This window comes from Galeopterus variegatus, unplaced genomic scaffold, assembly GCF_000696425.1.
Source record: "Galeopterus variegatus unplaced genomic scaffold, G_variegatus-3.0.2 Scaffold4458, whole genome shotgun sequence".
Taxonomy (NCBI): domain Eukaryota; kingdom Metazoa; phylum Chordata; class Mammalia; order Dermoptera; family Cynocephalidae; genus Galeopterus; species Galeopterus variegatus.
The window spans coordinates 131913-150181 of record NW_007730569.1 but is presented as its reverse complement, the minus strand read 5'-3'; the positions used below and the strand labels follow the sequence as shown (position 1 = coordinate 150181).

General features: G+C 47.6%; 1 protein-coding gene across 1 annotated transcript in view; it reads left to right on the top strand.

Moving 5' to 3' along the window:
- Positions 1-18269, top strand: part of USP36 (ubiquitin specific peptidase 36) — a 32395-nt gene that overhangs the window by 6761 nt on the left and 7365 nt on the right. The window contains exons 3-13 of the mRNA XM_008587587.1: positions 1809-1919; positions 2636-2738; positions 8319-8386; positions 8858-8928; positions 9553-9635; positions 10736-10847; positions 12748-12888; positions 13463-13563; positions 14526-14664; positions 16957-17634; positions 17839-17844. Of these exons, the coding sequence (XP_008585809.1) occupies positions 1809-1919; positions 2636-2738; positions 8319-8386; positions 8858-8928; positions 9553-9635; positions 10736-10847; positions 12748-12888; positions 13463-13563; positions 14526-14664; positions 16957-17634; positions 17839-17844 (1613 nt within the window). The remainder of the gene's footprint in view (positions 1-1808; positions 1920-2635; positions 2739-8318; positions 8387-8857; positions 8929-9552; positions 9636-10735; positions 10848-12747; positions 12889-13462; positions 13564-14525; positions 14665-16956; positions 17635-17838; positions 17845-18269) is intronic.

Below are 18269 nucleotides of genomic sequence, written 5' to 3'. Positions count from 1 at the left end.
CGAGGTGTGGGCGCAACACCGAGGGTTGCAATCCCGTTGCTGGTCCTGGTCCAGTACGGGCGCGACACTGAGGGTTGTGATCTGTTGCCAGACACGAAAAAAGACAAAAAATAAAAAATAAATAAATAAATAAAATACATTAGGTTTTACCTAATCTTTGAGCCTCCCAACCATTATTGCCATTTTTAAAATAAAAGAAATAAATGGATATGGTTAGAAAAGTCAAAAGTCTAAAATGAAAAATAAAAGCCTCTCCTTTATGTAAAGGCAATCATGTGAACAGGTTTTTATATCCCTTTGAGAAGGATTTTTTTGTGTAAATTCTAGCATTTCTATGTATATACGGTAAATAGGCTGCATGCTATATTCCATTATTGATTTTGAGACAGGTCTAAGTGACTAATTGGAGATAATGAGGGGAAATAACTAATGTGAATTGAATTTTGTGTTATGAGATGGATCTATTTGAAAACATTTCTATGTATATACGGTAAATAGGCTGCATGCTATATTCCATTATTGATTTTGAGACAGGTCTAAGTGACTAATTGGAGGTAATGAGGGGAAATAACTAATGTGAATTGAATTTTGTGTTATGAGATGGATCTATTTGAAAAGGTCATGCACTGTGTACTAGACAACAATGTCTTGCAGAATTGAAGGTGTGCTTGCCCAGAAATTTATCTTCTAGATGTCTACCTTAGAGGAATTCACCCATATGTACAAGGGGACAGGTACAGGATTGCTCACTGTGGCATTGTTTATGATAAAGAGAAAAAATGGAAGAGGTTAATGTGTGTTAGCCGTGGATGTATAAACAAACTGCGGTCTATTCGTTCAGTGAAATGCTTTAGCTGTACGACTGAAGGAGCTAGAGCAACATCCAGAGACATGGATTTTAAAGAAGCGAGTTGCTGAATCGTATGTAACTACAGGGTACGGTTTATAGAAAGTAAGTTTGTAAACAGGTGGCTACAATGCCATTTTTTGTTTTGGATACATGCCTGTGTATTAGTACACTAAATATGTGAAGAGAGGCAATCATTGCCTAATTCAGGGCAGTGCTTACCTCGGACGAAGGAGCGTGGAGACTGGGAGTGAGAGGGATGGAGGGTGACTTCAACTACTGCACCAGTGTTTTACTTAAAAAACACCTAAAATGGGGTAAAGCTGGGTGGTGGTCTATTCTTTATACATTTTTTTGTATTTAAAATATGTCATGATTTTAAAGATAATAGGGTACCACTGTGTAGCCTAATGCCTACTGAGGAGTGAGTTATTCCATGTATGACAGTACTTCCAAAAAGTCCATGGAATGATTCATATTTTCTTTTAACGCCATTTACCGCAAGTACCCTCGTGTGGCAGAGATTGGCTGACTAACCTCGTCCTCTGCCTGTGTTTGTAAAGTTTTATTGGAACCCTTCCATGCCCATTTAGTGTAGCCTATAAACCTTGTAATACAACTTAGAAATTAGAGAAGACATTTTTCTAAACTTCCTATTGAAAATCATACTTGTTTTTTTATAAGTAAATAACAATAATGAGCTTTGAAAAGGATCTTGCACAGGTCGACAACATGAACGCCGGGAATGGTGTGAGACTGTTAGCATTACAGCTGTGGCTAGTCACGGCCCGATCCCGGCCAGCAGAGAGCAACGTTTCCTCGGCAGTCATGGAGTCGGCTTCAGGGGTCTGGGTCTCTGTGGCTCAGCTGGTGTTTCTCTCTGTTATGTCGGGGTGGGGCTGTCATCCCAGATTCCTCCAGGAGTGCTCATCTCACGGCAACCTCTTCTTCCACATGGCAGGTCACCAGGGGAGCTTCTGCATGTTGTGTGTCATGCAGAACCACATCGTCCAGGCCTTTGCCAACAGTGGCAATTCCATCAAGCCTGTCTCCTTCATCCGAGACCTGAAAAGTAAGAATCGGTTCATCACTGAGTGCCTGCTGGACGTTTGCTTGTGGTTGGGGCTGGTGAGTCGGTGGAAGGAGAGAAGAGTCATGAGTGACATCTCAGGAGTCCCTGTGCTGAATGTCCTGCATTCAGTGCTGCAGACCAGGGATGTGGTTTAGAGACTCACATGGGCTGGGGTTGGGGTAAGGCTTTCGGCTGGGGTGGGTTGTGACTTCTGCTTTGAAGAACAGGTAGGTTTTGGCATGGCAGAGGGGGTGGTTGTGTGTTTTAGGCAGGCTCGCAAGCGTGAGTGACAGCTGGAAGGGGTATAGAGGAGGAATGTGCGGGTCCTTCCTGAACTTAGAGGAGCCAGTTGCCACACGCTGTGACAGCTAGATTCCCGTTAGATGGTAGCGCCATGACATAATTACAGTCCATTCGTGTTCTGTATGGGCTCTTGGAAAACTAGTTAATCGGTGGATTTTACATTCATGATGGCACTGATGCTTTTCTGTTAGGTGGTGAGGTCCAAGCCCTTAGGTCTTATCAAGAAGGTACCTGCCAGCTGAGTCATGACTGTGATATAGAAAAGTCATGTGGGGCTCTATGCTCCCCACTTGCCACTCTGAAAAGGGACCATGGTACCCCTGTGAGCACTAGGAAGTGATGACATGGGGAGCAGGGATGCACTGTTAGAGGAGAAGGCACAAGCTCTCCCTGCCTTTTTCTTCCTCCTTTAGAGATTGCCCGGCATTTCCACTTTGGGAACCAGGAGGACGCGCACGAGTTTCTCCGGTACACCATTGATGCCATGCAGAAGGCCTGCCTGAACGGCTATGCCAAGTACGTGCTGCCCCTCCCTGCCTCTCCTGGAGGCTTTGGGCCCTTTTTCACCTGGCAGCAGCCAGCCGCACACCCTTCCACCCGGCCTTTCCTCAGTCCCAGCAGCCCAATGGAAGTGCTTCAGCCTATTTCGTTTAGGGTGTGTAGCTGTTGCCACGGACTTTTCCAGTCTTTTAAAAAATCTACTCTTCATTTTGATACACAGGATGGGGGTGATAGGAATAATAATGTCTGTATAGTGGAACTTAAAAGCATACAGGAAAATTTGAGGTTAGGAAGTTCATAATTTTTAAGATTTTACTTTGCCCAGCTTCTATTTCTTATTTTCAAATTTGAAAGTTTAGAATTTATGCATGTAACTAATTGATTACACTATGCCTCATATTCTGTCATGTGTGACACCCTCAAGAATTGTTTTTGAGGGCTGGTGGGTAGGTAGCTCAGTTGTTTAGAGAGCGTGTTACACACCAAGGCCAAGGGTTCGGATCCCCGTACTGAACAGCCGCAAAAACAAAAAATTAATTTCCTGTCATTCCCTAGGCTTAGAATAGAACTGAATCTTCTGAAAACACTTACCGTAAACAATTTAGGAAACAGTGTTCCAGCACCGTGCTCTCCAAAGCGAGCTAACTGGCCAGCCCACTAGAATGGTTTAGAAGAGCTAATTGAGTGGCAGCAACTGTGGAGGTGGAAGCAGGACGCTTCCCAGGACGCTTTTTCACTCTTCTGAGGGCTCCGTTGTTGCATGTTCTTCCCCTGCCCTGAAGGGGCTTTGGCCCCCTCCCTCCCATGCAGACACCAGCGCTGCCCTTGTCCTGTGCGGTGCCCCAGTCTCCTGACTAAGCCAGCAGCAGCTCTGCGCTGAGTGAGGCACGGGAACTTTGAGGTTAAAGACGTGGTCCCTGCAGCTTCTTGGCCTTTGGCTAAGGTCAGCTGTCAAGGTGTCGTCTTTGAGTTTGAGGAGCTCACAGTGTAATAGGAAAGACAAGAAAACCAGCCGTGTTTATGATTGCATGTAGAAGTGCTGTTGCAGAGGGAGACTGTGGATACCGCACGCACCCCAGAGGACCACCTCGCCTCCGGGAGGCTTCCTGGGAGAAGTGATCCCTGCGGCTAAGGAATCAGGGCAGGAATGTGGCTGGGCCGCGTGAGGGCCTGCAAAGGCAGGTGGGAGGGCGTGGCATTTCCAGCACCTGCAGGCGGGTGCAGCTCTGGGCACAGGGTGCAGCCACCTGGAGAGCTGTTAGGACAGAACCAGCACAGGGGCCGCAGGCCAGTTAACCAGAGTCTGCAGGTGGAGATACTTGGGAAGGGTGGCATGGGAGGTGGAATGGGTGTGTTTAGATTTGGGGCTGGGGGGAGAGGTCCAGCTGTGTGGCCTGTGCAGCGGGGTAGGTGGTGGTGAGCCACTCTCTGGCACAGAAGAGGACAGGCATGGGTGGAAAGGAGGGAGGCCAAGGCGTTGCTGGACACTGGTCCAGGGCAGAGATGGATGCTCACCAAACACTGTCCATGTGGGAGCTTTCGCCAGTGTGTAGGTGAAGCGTGTGGGGTGAGAAGAATAAGAATGTCACCATGCTGAGCGTTTCACCAAGCCAGATTGTTCCATGTAATTTCCATATGGAAGGGCCTTTTTTGCCTTTATTAATGATTTTTGGCGTTGCTCGTGTTGTGATGGGAGAGTGTGTAATATTTCACTTCATGGAGGTCGCTGATGTTTTCTCCGTGACCTAGTACATGTGTTCGTGTTTGGGCATCTTCCCTGTGCACTCAAGGTGGCATATTCTCCTGTGTCACAGTGTAGCATTTGCTGTACGTGTCCGTAAGATCCGCGTTGTTGATTGTGTTTCTTCGTCTTCTCTGTCTGTACGCGCTTGTCTCCTTCACCTGTTCTGTACTGAGAAGGATGTGTTAAGTCTGTGGTTACTGGTGTGCTTCTGTCTCCCTGCATCTCCTGTAGTTTCGCTTTATACAGGTGGCTGTAGTTGGATATTTGTAACTATCATGTCTTCTTTGCGAATTATCGCTTTTAGCATTACGAAGTGCCTTTGTCACATTTAATGCTTTTTGGCTTGAACCTGCTATGCCCAGAATCAAAATTGCAGACCCTGCCTAGTGAAGGTCTCTATCTGCCCCGGCCTTGGCCCACGGCTCTCTGAACACTTTGTTTTAGGCGTTCCCAAGGTTTGGTCTTGCTTTCTAGGTTGACTTGAAAGTCTTTTAGTAAGCAAGTTAAGCCCCTTCACATTTATTGTTAGGACTGAAAAGCGTGGTCTCAGCTCTGTCATATTTATGTATTGTATTATTATTTTATATAACGTATTTCTCTGCTTCTTTCTCTACCTGATTTTTCTTTGCTTATTTTTAAAATTTCTTCTAGTATGTGGGAAGGTCTGTGTTTGTGGTCTGGTGACTGCCTTTGTACATGTGGCCCTTTTAAATGCCCTTGCTTCTGTGGTCTCAGCCCTGACTGTCTGGTTGATCAGTTTTCAGTGATATCTTTTACCTCCTTCCTCTTCCCTTTCTCCTCTCTAGCCATTTTAGTTTGCATTGTTTCTTTTTTTGTTGGAACATACTGGATTTGTGTATTTTTCTCGCAGTAACCTGTACTTCACAGTGCCCGTGCCCTGCGCCCCCTGCCGTGCTTCTGCCAGAGCTTCCGGCTGCTCTCGGCTGGGTGAAGCCTGTCCCCTAGTGGACTCCTCAAGGAGGACAAAAGTCTGCAGGATTCCCTGTGTTTGAGAAGGCTGCGGCCAGTTTCACTCTCTTGACCTTGTAAATTATTTGCTCTTTCTGCTTAGGGCCTGAGGATTATTATTATTTTTAATCTTTAAGTCTAATGGTTTTACTAGGCTAGTCTTGGAGCTGATTGTTGTTGGCCAATTTTCCCAGATGCCTGGTAGGTTCTTGAATATGTCCATTCAGATTTTCCCCCCTACCCCCACCCCAGTCCCCTGACCAATGACAGAGGTAGAATCTGTGGCATAGATTGACTCTGGAAGCTTGTAGGCAGAAAAACGTTTTTATTAGCCTAAGAGCCAGCCTGCAGCAAGAGGCAAGTAGCGTGTGAACACCGTCACTTTGGGGGTTGACTCAGCTTTAAATCTCATGGCTTAGAAAGGTGAGACAGTACTTAAGGCAAACCTCATACGTCAGGGTGTCAGGCTGCCAAATGTGGCGTCTCCTTTGTGAAACTGATACAGTTAATTTATCTGTTGCCAGGGAAAGTGATCTTTCTTTGGTGGCATTCAGCGCTGATTGGGAAGTCGCTCTTATGTGGGAACACGCACTGGTGGTGTTCTGTTGGTTTGTTGTAAAGACCTTTTTGGTGGTTCTGGAAGCTTTTCCTATGTTGTAGTTTCTTTACTTTTTCGGGGTCTCCAGTTATTACCGTCTCTCATTTCAGCTGCTCTCCTGGTTCCTTCCTTCTTTGTCTCCTTTTCCTTCTCTGCTTGCGTCCTTGCCTCGCAGTTGGTGCCCGCGTTGCGTTTCCATGTGAAGCGTTCTTCCCGGGCCGCTCACGCTTCAGACTTCTCACCTTTGAAGATTCTGTCTTTTCCTTCCATTTCTTAACTGAGTTCTATTCACTTTTGGGGGGGTCTTTTTAATTTTTAGTCTCTGAATTTCTTATTCAGAATGGTTTCTCATATCCCTTTTTGTTGTTGGAGAACATTCAGTCCAGGTCGGAATTTCGTGCGGCCATTTTCTTTGGTTTGTGCTTGTTTTCTGGGGGGTCGTGTTCAGCCGGTGCAGTGTTACTATTTTCTACTAAAGCGCCTTTGCGCAGATATAGGTGGGCTGCTTTCATTTATCTTGTGGATCTGGAGGTTTCAAGCACGCCGCCTCTGTCAGCACAGCGAAGTACACTTGCTTTAATGGATGACCCTTTCTGGGGAGGCAGAAGGGTCGCGTAGCCTCTGGTAGTTTTGGGGTTTTCTTCAGGATCCTAAATTTTCTCTTTTGCTTTTCTTGCCATCCACCGCCCAGTCTCCTGGGGACGCCTGCCTGCTTTTTGGCTTCTCTTCTAAGAACCATGCCTTTGGGGACGGCCACCTCCACCGTGTTGCCCCTTGGGCATCCTTGCGGCTGTGCTCTCAGGAGACGCTCAGGCCTGCCCCAGCTTTGCCCTTCCTCCCTCTCTTGGTGTCCCCAGGCCTCACGCCTGCGGGAATCTGAAGTTACTGTCTCCCCTGCTGGTCATGTAACAGCTGAGCTTCCTCTGCTTGGGGTCACACTGAGAGTGGGTTCTACAGGGTTCTGTTGGCTCTGGTTATAACTGGCTCCTGGATGATTTGGGGCATCAGCATTTCGGCAGGTGCCATCACCTGTGGCTACCCACAGATTTTCATTCTGTTCTGTGACTGCGTCCTTGCTAGTTTTGGGAATTAAAGTGTCTCTTCCTTTGATGAATGATGATGATAGTGGGTGGTGGCAGATGATTTTTCATTTCCTAACTCTGCAAAATATGTGGTGACCCTGTGTTAGTCCCCCAAATATCTTGGAGCCCCCAGAGTCTGGGAAGTGGGTCACACAGACTGGACAGAGGCAGGGGTTGGCACCCTCCAGTGGGCTGCGGGTTGTGGTGAAGCCACATGGGGTGGCGTTGCCCAGGTGGCCGCTGGGAGCATGCAGAGAGCCCTAGAAGCAGCCTGATGTGGTTCCAGGTGGAGCCGGAGGGAGCAGCTGGGGCGTGGGGGTAGAGAGCCTAGGAAGGGGGATGCTTGTCTCCAGGGAATGGGCTGCATCGTGTCAATGCCACGTCTTCTAGTAAAAAGGCTCCGAAGCCAGCAGGATTTGCCTCCTGGAGGTCTTTGGTGACTGAGGAAGACAGTTTCAGAGGAGTGAGTTGGAACCACATACAGTGGGTGAAAACATGGAACAGAAACCGGATGTGGAGTATTGTTTCCAGAAACTTCCTGCCATGAATAGCTACCTTAGGAGGCCCCACACACTCTTGGCAGTTCTAAGGGCTGAGCATCAAGGGCACTGGAGAACCCAGCTTGTAAGTGGTGCTGGGGAATTGCAATGCGGTGCTGCCTGACCCTGAGGTCCCTGCCATGGCCCTGCCACCTCTACTGCAAAGATGTGGGGGGCTTGTTCCTGCTCCCCCAACACCTCCCTGTGTCCTCCCATGTGGAGGCTGGCTGTGTGCTGGCCAGTGGAGAAGCAGGCCCATGGGGGCAGGACCCGGAGGTGGGGGCCACTACGGCTCAGGGAAGGGCTGGCTCCAGCCCCACCCCACTTCTTTTATTGAGATTGGAAGGAAAGGGAAAGATGGGGTGAGGACACAGTGCCATCTCATGGGCCTTTTATTTTCTGTAAAGTGGATGCAAGATTATCTGTTGGGTTGGGGGAGTCATGAAAGTTTGAAGTGGCTGTTGTGGGGGGTGGTGCAGGGAGAGACCAGCAGGCCATGGTGGGGGCCCGCAGAGGAGTCAGATGGAGGGTGTATGGCTGCTTGTGGTTGGGTGGTGGCATTTCCTGGCATCACACTGAGCTGGTGGCTGGATGGGGCTGGAGGTGCAAATGCCACTTTGTGGTGTCCTGCCATTGTCCTGAAGGTTGTGGCTTCCTTTCCAGGTTGGATCGTCAAACACAGGCTACTACGTTGGTCCATCAGATTTTTGGAGGGTATCTCAGATCGCGTGGTAAGTGGAGACGTTTTCTCTGCCCCTCCTTATCAGGGTTAGTGTATTAACACAGGAAACCTTAGGAGCTCAGGTGCAGGCCGGGTTCCTTACTGGCTGTGTAGACCGGGGCAGGCCTGAGCCTTGGCTTGCTCTCTGGAGACTTGTCACCTCCTGGTACACCTTTGCTGGTTGTTAGGATGTCCTATGAGACAGTCTGGAGAACAGCATCACGCTTGTGTGAAGGGACGCTGGCACCAGCGCTACCATGGTAGCGAGGCCTGGGAGGGGAGGCGTTGACAGCTGTCACATGTACTCTGGGGTGAAGGAGAGTCTCTCCAGATTCTGTGGTTCTCGGTGAGGTTTTGCTGTTTGGCAAAAGCCCAGTGAGAGGATACATTCCCAGTTCTAGGTCTTGGGAACTGGGGGCATCCCCGGGAGGGTGCAGCTGCCCGGCCACACCCGCTCCACCTCCTCTTTGTTCTGTTGCAGTGAAGTGCTCGGTGTGCAAGAGCGTCTCGGACACCTATGACCCCTACCTGGACATTGCGCTGGAGATTCGGGTACAGACCAGGAGCCTGCCATGTGTTTGCATTGGGAGAGTGAGGCAGGGGGCTGAACAGCTCAATATAGATGCACAATCAGAGTAGATAAGGAAAAAGACGCTTAGGATCCTCCTACCTCCAGTGGAAACCTTTGCTTCTGCCTCTTTCTGTCTAGCCTTTTCCTGTGCATAGTCTTTTCATGCAAAAAAAATAAAGTAAAATGGAGTTTTGTGTTCTGAGGCATGAATAGTGGCCACACTGTCCCACAGGGCTTGAGGAGAGAGTCTGTCATGTGCTGTGGTAGCTGGCACATGAATGCTTGTGGGTGTGGCTCTGTGCCCCTTTGGAGAGTCACCCGATCTTGACTCCAGCTCTGTTGCTGTGTGCTGATTGCAGTGACTGGCCTGCGTGGGGAGCCTCCCATGGCTGTCGCTGCTTATCCCTGGAGAAGGGGCACCAGTGGGCTCACCACTCCTTTGGCGAGGATGTTCCGAGTCTCAGAAGGTGGCAACATGTGGGCAAATTTTTGTGCAAGTGAAGTTTTGTGATTTGCTGCCTCAGCCTGAAAAAGACCTTAAATCTGCTGTTTGCTGAGTCAGCCCTTCTGCCGCTGATTCTATTCCCTGTTTTTGTCCTTCTCAGCAAGCTGTAAATATTGTGCGTGCTCTGGAACTTTTCGTGAAGCCAGATGTCCTGACTGGGGAGAATGCCTACATGTGTGCTAAGTAAGTTTCACTTTGCTCACGGCAGTGGGTTGAGCTGTCCAGAAAGACGTGAGATGAAGTCACCTCACCTGACTCTGTTGTGCCCTCCCTCCCTCTGGAGCGACTGCCGCTCACACCTCTTGAGTGGCCTCTGTGTGTCTTAAAAACACAAGCCTCTAAACAACACAGATGAGTTGGTAGCTGTGGTTCTTACAGCCACCATTTATGCTGCACTTGTCACTGATCTGAAGGTTCCACGTGTATTAACTTGTCAAGGAGGGACTATTGTTGCCCGCATTGCTCAGGATGGGGAAATTGAGGCATGGAGAGGTGCAGCAGCCAGCCCGAGGTCACCCCGACACGATGTGGCAGAGCACGGGTTCACCCTGGACGATCTGCTGCAGAGGGTGGGTGCCAGCCACCCTGCCATCCTGCCTTTTAGATGAGACCCGTCCTGTGGCTTCCAGTTTTTACTTAAATAGTCTTGAGCATTTTTCCACTTCAGCAGGTGTAGCTCTTATCTCGTCCTTTTATGGTTGCACAGACTTATAGGGTGGATATTGTTACTTGTATATCCATGTCATTTTAAAGCTGTAATCACTGAAGGACATTTTTAATCCTGTTTTCCAAGTTTCTCCATGTCAACACACTGTTTTTATCACTCTTTAAGTTCATTTCCCTCAGCTCTAGAAGCTGCTCGCCTTTGCCTCTGTTTTCTCCGTCTTCGTTTACTGGTTTTCTGGCTTTGCTTACGTCAGTTTCCTGCTTGCCCATTATCACCTGGCCACATCTGCTTTAATTTGTGCTTTCCTGTGTTTTTTTCAAAGCGACATTTTGCTGCATTTTATTTAGTCTCCTAGTTGGTAAAGTAGTTTATTTTTGCTTTAGAATCTTCAACTTTTCTCGGGTCTTTGTTTCACTGCAATAGCTTTCCTTTACTTGAGGTGTGTGTTGATTTTGATTTTAGGGGTGCAGAAGGCATGAGTCTCATTAAGAGACTCCATTGAGAACTCCATGAGAACTCCATTGTTATAGAGGGGTCATTGCTGTTACTAACCTAGTGTGAAGACAGCACTCTTCACAGCATCAGCTAATAACTTTTTCATTCGCCTTCTTCATAGGTGCAAGAAGAAGGTTCCAGCCAGCAAGCGCTTCACCATTCACAGAACGTCCAATGTCTTAACCCTCTCCCTCAAGCGCTTTGCCAACGTCAGTGGGGGGAAGATCACCAAGGTGAGTGCTCTCGGTGGTGTCCCAGTCTGCTCAGTGCACTGCTTCTTAAAAGTACATATTCCTGGCTCTATCGCAGAGCCAATGAATTTGAATTTCTGGAGGACAGGGCCCAGGAATCTGCATTTTTTGGAAGATCCCTAAATGATTGTTATGCTCATTGAATTTCAAGAACTACTGTCTTAATGGGTTTTTTCCCCCATCCTCTGCCCATACTTGGGGTATTCCTGATATGGAAGGTCACGGTTTCCTAAATAAGTGTGATGCACACTGGACTGTGTAGCTCTGACCTTTATGTCCTGTTTCATGTCTAAAACAGGTGCAATTACATGCTGTGGCTTTTTACGGCATATAGAGTAAAAATCTTTTTGCACAATGGCATTTTAATAGAAGATGTCTGTGTTTATAAAAGTCTAGAGTTTTGTTCTTAGTTGGAGCCTGGTTGTGTGAGCCTCAGTTTCCTCACTAGCAGTGGTTGGGGCTTGCCTAGATCAGCATTTCCCAAATGTGTCTGCAGAATGGCAGTGCTGTATTTTGAAAGAAAGTATTCCATGTGCAACTGAGTTTAGAAGTGCCAGGCTAAAGTTAGAAAGTTCTTTCTAGTCTCAGGCGCCCTCTCAGAGCCTTTGTTAAGCCATGTTGTGTTATGAATCCCTAAGAGGAGAATTTACCACGACAAAGTTTCTGAACATAACTGTCTGAGGAGTCACTCATTCGCTCATCTTACCAGTGCTTCTCATGTGTGTCCACGTTGTGCCTGCTGTGCAAGGCATGGGGATCAACGGTGAATAAGATCATTGTGGTTTTGCCTTGAGGAGCATATGTTTTACCTACTAACATCTCCTGGAACTAGTTTTCCAGTGGAACTCAGTTTGAGAAACATTGGTCTGATTGATTTGGGGGGTACCATACGTAACAAGGTTGGGTTGGAGCTCATGAGCCTGTAGCACATACTGGGTTTTGAGATTTTCAGTTTGTCAGTAGAAGGAAAAAGATATGTGGGAGATCTCACAGACATTGCGTTGGTCTAAAGAAGCCAGACACAGAAAGTCCACACTGTGTGATTCCAGTCACATGAAGTTCAAGATCAGACAAGACAAATCGATGGCGACAGCATTTGGAACACTGGGTGCTGGAGATGGGGGCGATGACTGGGACAGGAGGGAATTTTCTGGGTTGATGTTCTGTGTCTTGATTGGAGCCTGGCTTCCATCAGTATTCGTTTGTCAGAACTCATTGAACTGCACACCTGAGATCTATGCACTTCACTCTGTAAAATATACTTCAGTTTTAAATAAGGATTTATGTGTACAGGCAGAAGTGCTGGTGTATCTCTTATTCAAAAATAATTTTTATAAATATATTTTCCTATGAAAATGTTCAATTTCTAGAATACATAAATTTTGCCACAACCTTTGTTTTGACCCAATCCATTACAAATGTAACTTCCTGTAGCAGTTGCTGTATTGATTCTGCTCCTTGTTTCTGAAGACCTGAAGCGAGCATTATCTCACGGCTCCCCCCGCAACGGCGCTCCTGTAGAGTGGAGGGGAAGGAAATGAGTTACTCTGCTCAGTTGACAGTTGGGAGCAGGGTAGTGAGAGAACTAATGTAGATGCACAGCAAAGACAAGAGCAAGAACCCTAGAACTGTAGCTTGCTTGATGGGACAATGACATAGAGTTTCCCGTGGATCAGCTGGAAAGGCTCACCTCTCGGCTTCTTGCTTTTTTAACCATTGACTGAGAGAGCTCCTGGCACAGCATCACTGCCTGCCCAGTTGCCCCAAATCGTTAGAGACGAGCCAAATCGGGCATGTTGTGTGGTTGTGGGTAGAAAGGGCGAATTGACCCTTACCCTCAAGGGTGAGAATTTTATATGCCTTTTCTTGACGTTTCAAACAGGATGTAGGCTATCCAGAATTCCTGAATATCCGTCCGTATATGTCCCAGAGTCACGGCGACCCTGTCATGTATGGGCTCTACGCTGTCCTGGTCCACTCAGGCTACAGCTGCCATGCTGGGCACTATTACTGCTACGTGAAGGTGAGTGGCTCGTGCCTTCTGTGCTGCTGCTCTGGATGGTGGGGCTGCCTGCTGGGGGCAGTTTTGCAGAACCCAGCCCAGTCCCACTTTGGACTCTGCAGAACACTAGTTCTGTGCAAAGCACTGACGTCTGTATCCAGGTCCTCACTGTTGCTTCTCTGCATGGAGTGGAAAGATGTTTTTGAGAACCCATTCCACCAGAATCTGTAATATTGTTGGACTTGCAGTGAGACACTGGAGAGGTAGCTGCCTCTGGTGCCTGGTCCTGAGAACCCTGGTGAAATCCCAATATTGGTGGGAGGTGCTGTGATGAGACCTGCCTAAATTGTGTCTAGAAGGGACAGTTTACATCTGTCAGGACGCTAGGAAGGAACTGGGACTCAAAGCACACTTTGGGGTCACATTCAAAATTATGCAAATATTACACGTTTTAGCAGGGAATCATTAATGGTTAGTTGTTAGCACTTGGATATATGTAGCAGCTAATAGCAGATTTTTTCATTCCTTTTTTAAAAAGTGAGGATTAAGGAATGTTTGACTGTTTTGTTTTCTGCAACACCCTGTGCCACCTTAGGCAAGCAACGGACAATGGTACCAGATGAATGACTCCTTGGTCCACTCCAGCAATGTCAAGGTGGTTCTGAACCAGCAGGCATACGTGCTGTTCTACCTGCGGTAATGTGCTCATGCCCCCAGCCCCCAGGAGCTCACACCCTCTGTTGTTCTCTTCATGCACACGTGGGCCTCCCTAACCTCCTTCTGTCTGGAAGTCACTGGGAATCCTACAGGAGAGAAAAGACTTGGGCAGATGCCATCTCCCCAGTCACGTGTAATGGACAGCTTCCACTGGAAAGGCCCCTTTTTAAACCGAGTCTGCCTGGTTGTTGAGTAAAAGCGAGAGCCTTTGGGAAGGTCAGGACGGGATCCCATCTGCCTCCACATTTGTGCTACTGTGAATGTAAAGGGAAAGGATACTTATCATTTTATGGTATTGCCTGAAATTACACATTGGCCAACCATGACTCCTTCCTCTGTGGGGGAAGCGATCCCTCTGCCAGGTAGGAGGCTGCTCTGGGGACCTACAGCAGAGCTCCTCTGCAAGGTGCCTTTTCTTGGGGTTGGTTGTCACTGACCTGGAGGGTGAAAGACATGGCGACTGGGGTGCTTTTGCATCTTCGTTGGGATGAAGCATTCAGAATCTCTTACTTTCTGGTACAGTGAGAATCTGATCTTGGACGAATCTGAGTGTGATTTGCTCTGTGCTCTGCTTACATGGAGCAGACGTCTGAGGCTCGATGGAACAGCTTCATGTTAGTTGAAGGGCAAAGTGAGATTCAGAGAAGTGTGTTAGGACAGTCAGGCTTCCCTCAGGCTATTTTTCTGCCTTTGTCCCACCTTTCTTAAAAAATATAATTGTAGGGCCGAGCCCGTGGCGCACTCAGGAGAGTGCGGCGCTGGGAGCACAGCAGTGCTCCCGCTGAGGGTTCGGATCCTATATAGGGATGGCCGTGCACTGTGCACTCACTGGCTGAGCGCGGTGCGGCCGGTCTCAAAAAGGACAAAAAAATATATATATATATATATATAATTGTAACCTCGACTTTAACTTACTCTGATTCTTTTTCTTCCTTTGACAGAATTCCAGGCTCTAAGAAAAGCCCAGCGGGCTCCCTTTCCAGAACAGTCTCCTCCCTTCCCAAGCACCCAAGTGCAGCCCCAGATCACGTGAAGAAGCACGTGGGCAATGGGGTTGCTTCCTGCCCCCCGACTGGAAAGGTGCTTGCTTAAAGGCGACAGGGTTAATGTAGCTGAGCCTCACACTTGTGCTCCTTGGGGATCTTTAACACCGAAAATATGAGTAGTTTGTACCAGTGTTAATGTCCTGATTTTGGTAATCATGCTGTGGTTATGTAAGAGAGTCCTTGTTATTAGGAAATACACATGGACATATTTAGGGGTAAAAGGACGTCATACCTGGGATTTACTCCAGTGGTTCAGAAATAGAAATATGTCTATGCATGTGTACATGCATACATTACACACACACACATACATGCATGTATATATATAGAGAGAGAGAGGATAGAGCTTCTGTGATAAAATGTTAACAATAGCAAATACCCTCAAAGTTATCTTTGTGAGTATTTGAAATTCCTGCTAAAACAGTTAAGAACTCAGTTTTACTAGCAGAGTAATGAGTGATTTCCTCTTCCTCATCCCAACCTGGTGATCATTTAAAACCAGATCAACCCTCTTTTGCTGACCATGTCCAAGTGATCCTCTCCCTGCAGACTGAAGAGCTGAACCCCGTGAAGGCAGTCAGGGCCTTTCACAGGCACTTATGTAAATCTGTGTTTCCCTCCTAACATTTAACTAAGTAGAAGCTGAAATTAGAAGCCCTGGACTTGATGTAGCAGTTACAGTACATGATCTCATTGCGAAGCTGGTGATCACGGTAGCCTAGAGCAGGAAGTTAGGACACCTCACTGGCTGTGGCTGCATCAGGGCGCAGAGTGCCATGCTGGAGGGGGAAAGTGGCCACGCGGAGGCCGCCCTGCGCCAGGCACACCTGCAAGAGTGCCTCACTTACCGCTAACATCTTCATTACAAAAGTTGTTTTCCAAATGCACACTGCAAGTGGCTAAAAGTAATTTTACTTTAAATAACATTGAGCAAGTTCTAGTGTATATGTAAACATTCAACAAATGAAAAGGTTTTCCAGTGTGATGGGAAGATGTACTCCTTTTAGAAAACAATGTTTATTAACACAAACAGAATAAACTATTAGAAAATGTAGGGGAGAAAAGAAAAACTCAGAAGAAAATGGAAGTGCATTCTTATCCTCTGGAAGAGGGAAAACCTTGTAAGCTTAAAATAGAGAGATAACATATAGAAAAACAAATTATAAATTGGCTTAATTTAAAATTTTGTGCATGTAATATTACAGATAAAGAAACAGTAAAACTTTAAGAATATTTGCAGCAAATGCAATAAAAGGTTAACATTTATAACATGTCAGGAACTCATTCAAATTACTGAAAATCACTCCAATGCATGTGCAAAGGGTAGGAATGCTGGAGTGATAGGAGCCAAACACAGTGTCAAACCACAGAAGCTTTGGGAAAGAAATACATGTTGCTGGTAAGAGTGCAGTAAATGCAATTTGGCAGTGTGCATCAGAATTTTTGAAAATAAGAATGTTCATAGCCAAGTAATTCCATTTCCAGGAAATTAGCATGGGGTTCTAAGTACAGAAAAAGCTTCAACCTTTTGATTGTTCATTCAGCAAATATTTTTCAAGCACTGACTGTATACAAGACCCTGAGCTAGTGGCAGGGGCTGGAGAGCCGAATGAGAGATACAGGTGTGGCCTCTTGGAGATTTGTGGTCAGGTGGGGAAGAGCCAACATTAAGTATTTAAGTACAGAGTGAGTTATTTTCCTACAGTTGCACTAAGTGTTACAGAGGAGAAGGATGAGGCGTATCAGCAGCTGGAGACAGTGGAAGTTACGTAAACTAACCACACGATGAGGCGGCTGCTAGTTGGACATTACGGGCATTTGTTGAGAGCATAGCCTATAAAACGCTTCAGATGATAGCACTGAGATAAGACTGGGCTGCAGCTGTGCAGGCCAGACCATTCATAGGAAAAGGGTTTAGGTGAAGGAACTTGGGTAAATTTTTTCCTTTATACGTTTTTGTATTTCTCAAATCTTGATGCAAACGTACTGCTTTCATGATGTAAAGATGGCCATAGAGATACATACCCACATGTACACAAGTCACAAAATACTGAAATTGGTTAAAAAACAGAGGGCTGGCTGGTGAGCTCAGTTGGTTAGAGCGCGGTGTTGATAACACCTAGGTCGAGGGTTCAGATCCTGTACTGGCCAGCTGCCGAAATAAAAGAAACAGCAACATTTTTACGCTGTATCCGTATAAATAATTTATCTTGATTTTGCTAGTTAAAGGCCATGTCTGCTACTAAGATAGGCTCTGACCTGGTGGGCGAGTTGCCTGGCTGCTGCTTCCTTGAAGGTTCTGATCATGCTGTTTGTTCTCCTTCAGCGACAAGACTCTGTGGCCATGAGAAAGCTGCAGACAACTGAGGAGATTGGCGTGCCCATTTCCAGGAATGGCTCCATGCCAGGCCTGAAGTCCCAGAACGGATATGTTCCTCCGAAGCCACCCTTGGGGTCCCCTTCCCACAAACTCTTCCCAACTCCCGCACACATGCCAACCATCCTCGATGAGCCCGGGCAGAAGGTGAAGAAAGCGGCCCCCCCACAGCTTTTCTCCCCATCGCTCACGACTCCTCAGGGGTCACCTGGTACCAGCCACTCGAGTAGCAGCAAATCCAGGAGCGGAAGGCAGGGTTCCTGGGACAGCAGGGACACAGTCCCATCTACCTCACCTGAGCTCCTGGCTGAAGCCACTGCCAATGGGCATGGGCCGAAGGGGAGCGGTGAGCGCTCAGACCTGGAGAGGAGGGGCTCCGGCAGCTCCAGCCTAGAGCATTCTGCCAGCAGTGACTCTGTCAAGGCCCCCCAGGCCCCCAAGAGTGGAGCTGCCCATTTCTGTGAATCTCAGGAAACAAACTGTCCCCCCACGGGTCACTCCAAAGTGCTGCCAACTGGAACAGATTCTAAGAGTGTGAAGCTGAAGTCCCCTGTCCTGGGCAATGCTGCCACAGAGCCTGCAAACATCATGTCTCCTCCACCAGCCAAAAAACTGGCCCTTTCGGCTGCTGCCAACTGGAACAGATTCTAAGAGTGTGAAGCTGAAGTCCCCTGTCCTGGGCAACGCTGCCACAGAGCCTGCAAACATCATGTCTCCTCCACCAGCCAAAAAACTGGCCCTTTCGGCCAAGAAGGTGGGTGTGCAGGGTCTCATCATTAGAAGCAAGTCAGTAGGGCCCCAAGAGCAGGTTTCCTTGTGGTTTTGGGGGAGAGGAAAGTTGTGTAGGGGCTTTGGCCTCCCTTGTTCCAGAAAAACAAAGTTCCCATCCATTTGCAGGTCTTGGGGTGAAGGTGGTGAGGTTTTGAAGGAACCCCGACTATTTTTCTTCATGGGGCTCATGGAGGTTTGGGCAAGGTAGCAATCCTCAATTTTTACTGTAGACAGAACATCCTAACTGAGCCCCAGAAGGAGTGCTGGGCCCCCAGGACACATCGCCTGGTGGGTTTGGGGGGCTGGCGGGCACTTCTGCAGCACAAGGCTCGTGAGGTGGGGTGACACGAGGATGTATTTGTGGTGCTGAGATTTTTGTTTAAATTTCCTTCCTTTTTTCCTTTTTGTTTCTAACCAAAAACACTTTTCTGATTCTTCTTCTACCATTCCCCCCCCCCCCCCCCCCCCCTTTTCCCTTTTTAAAATTTTAA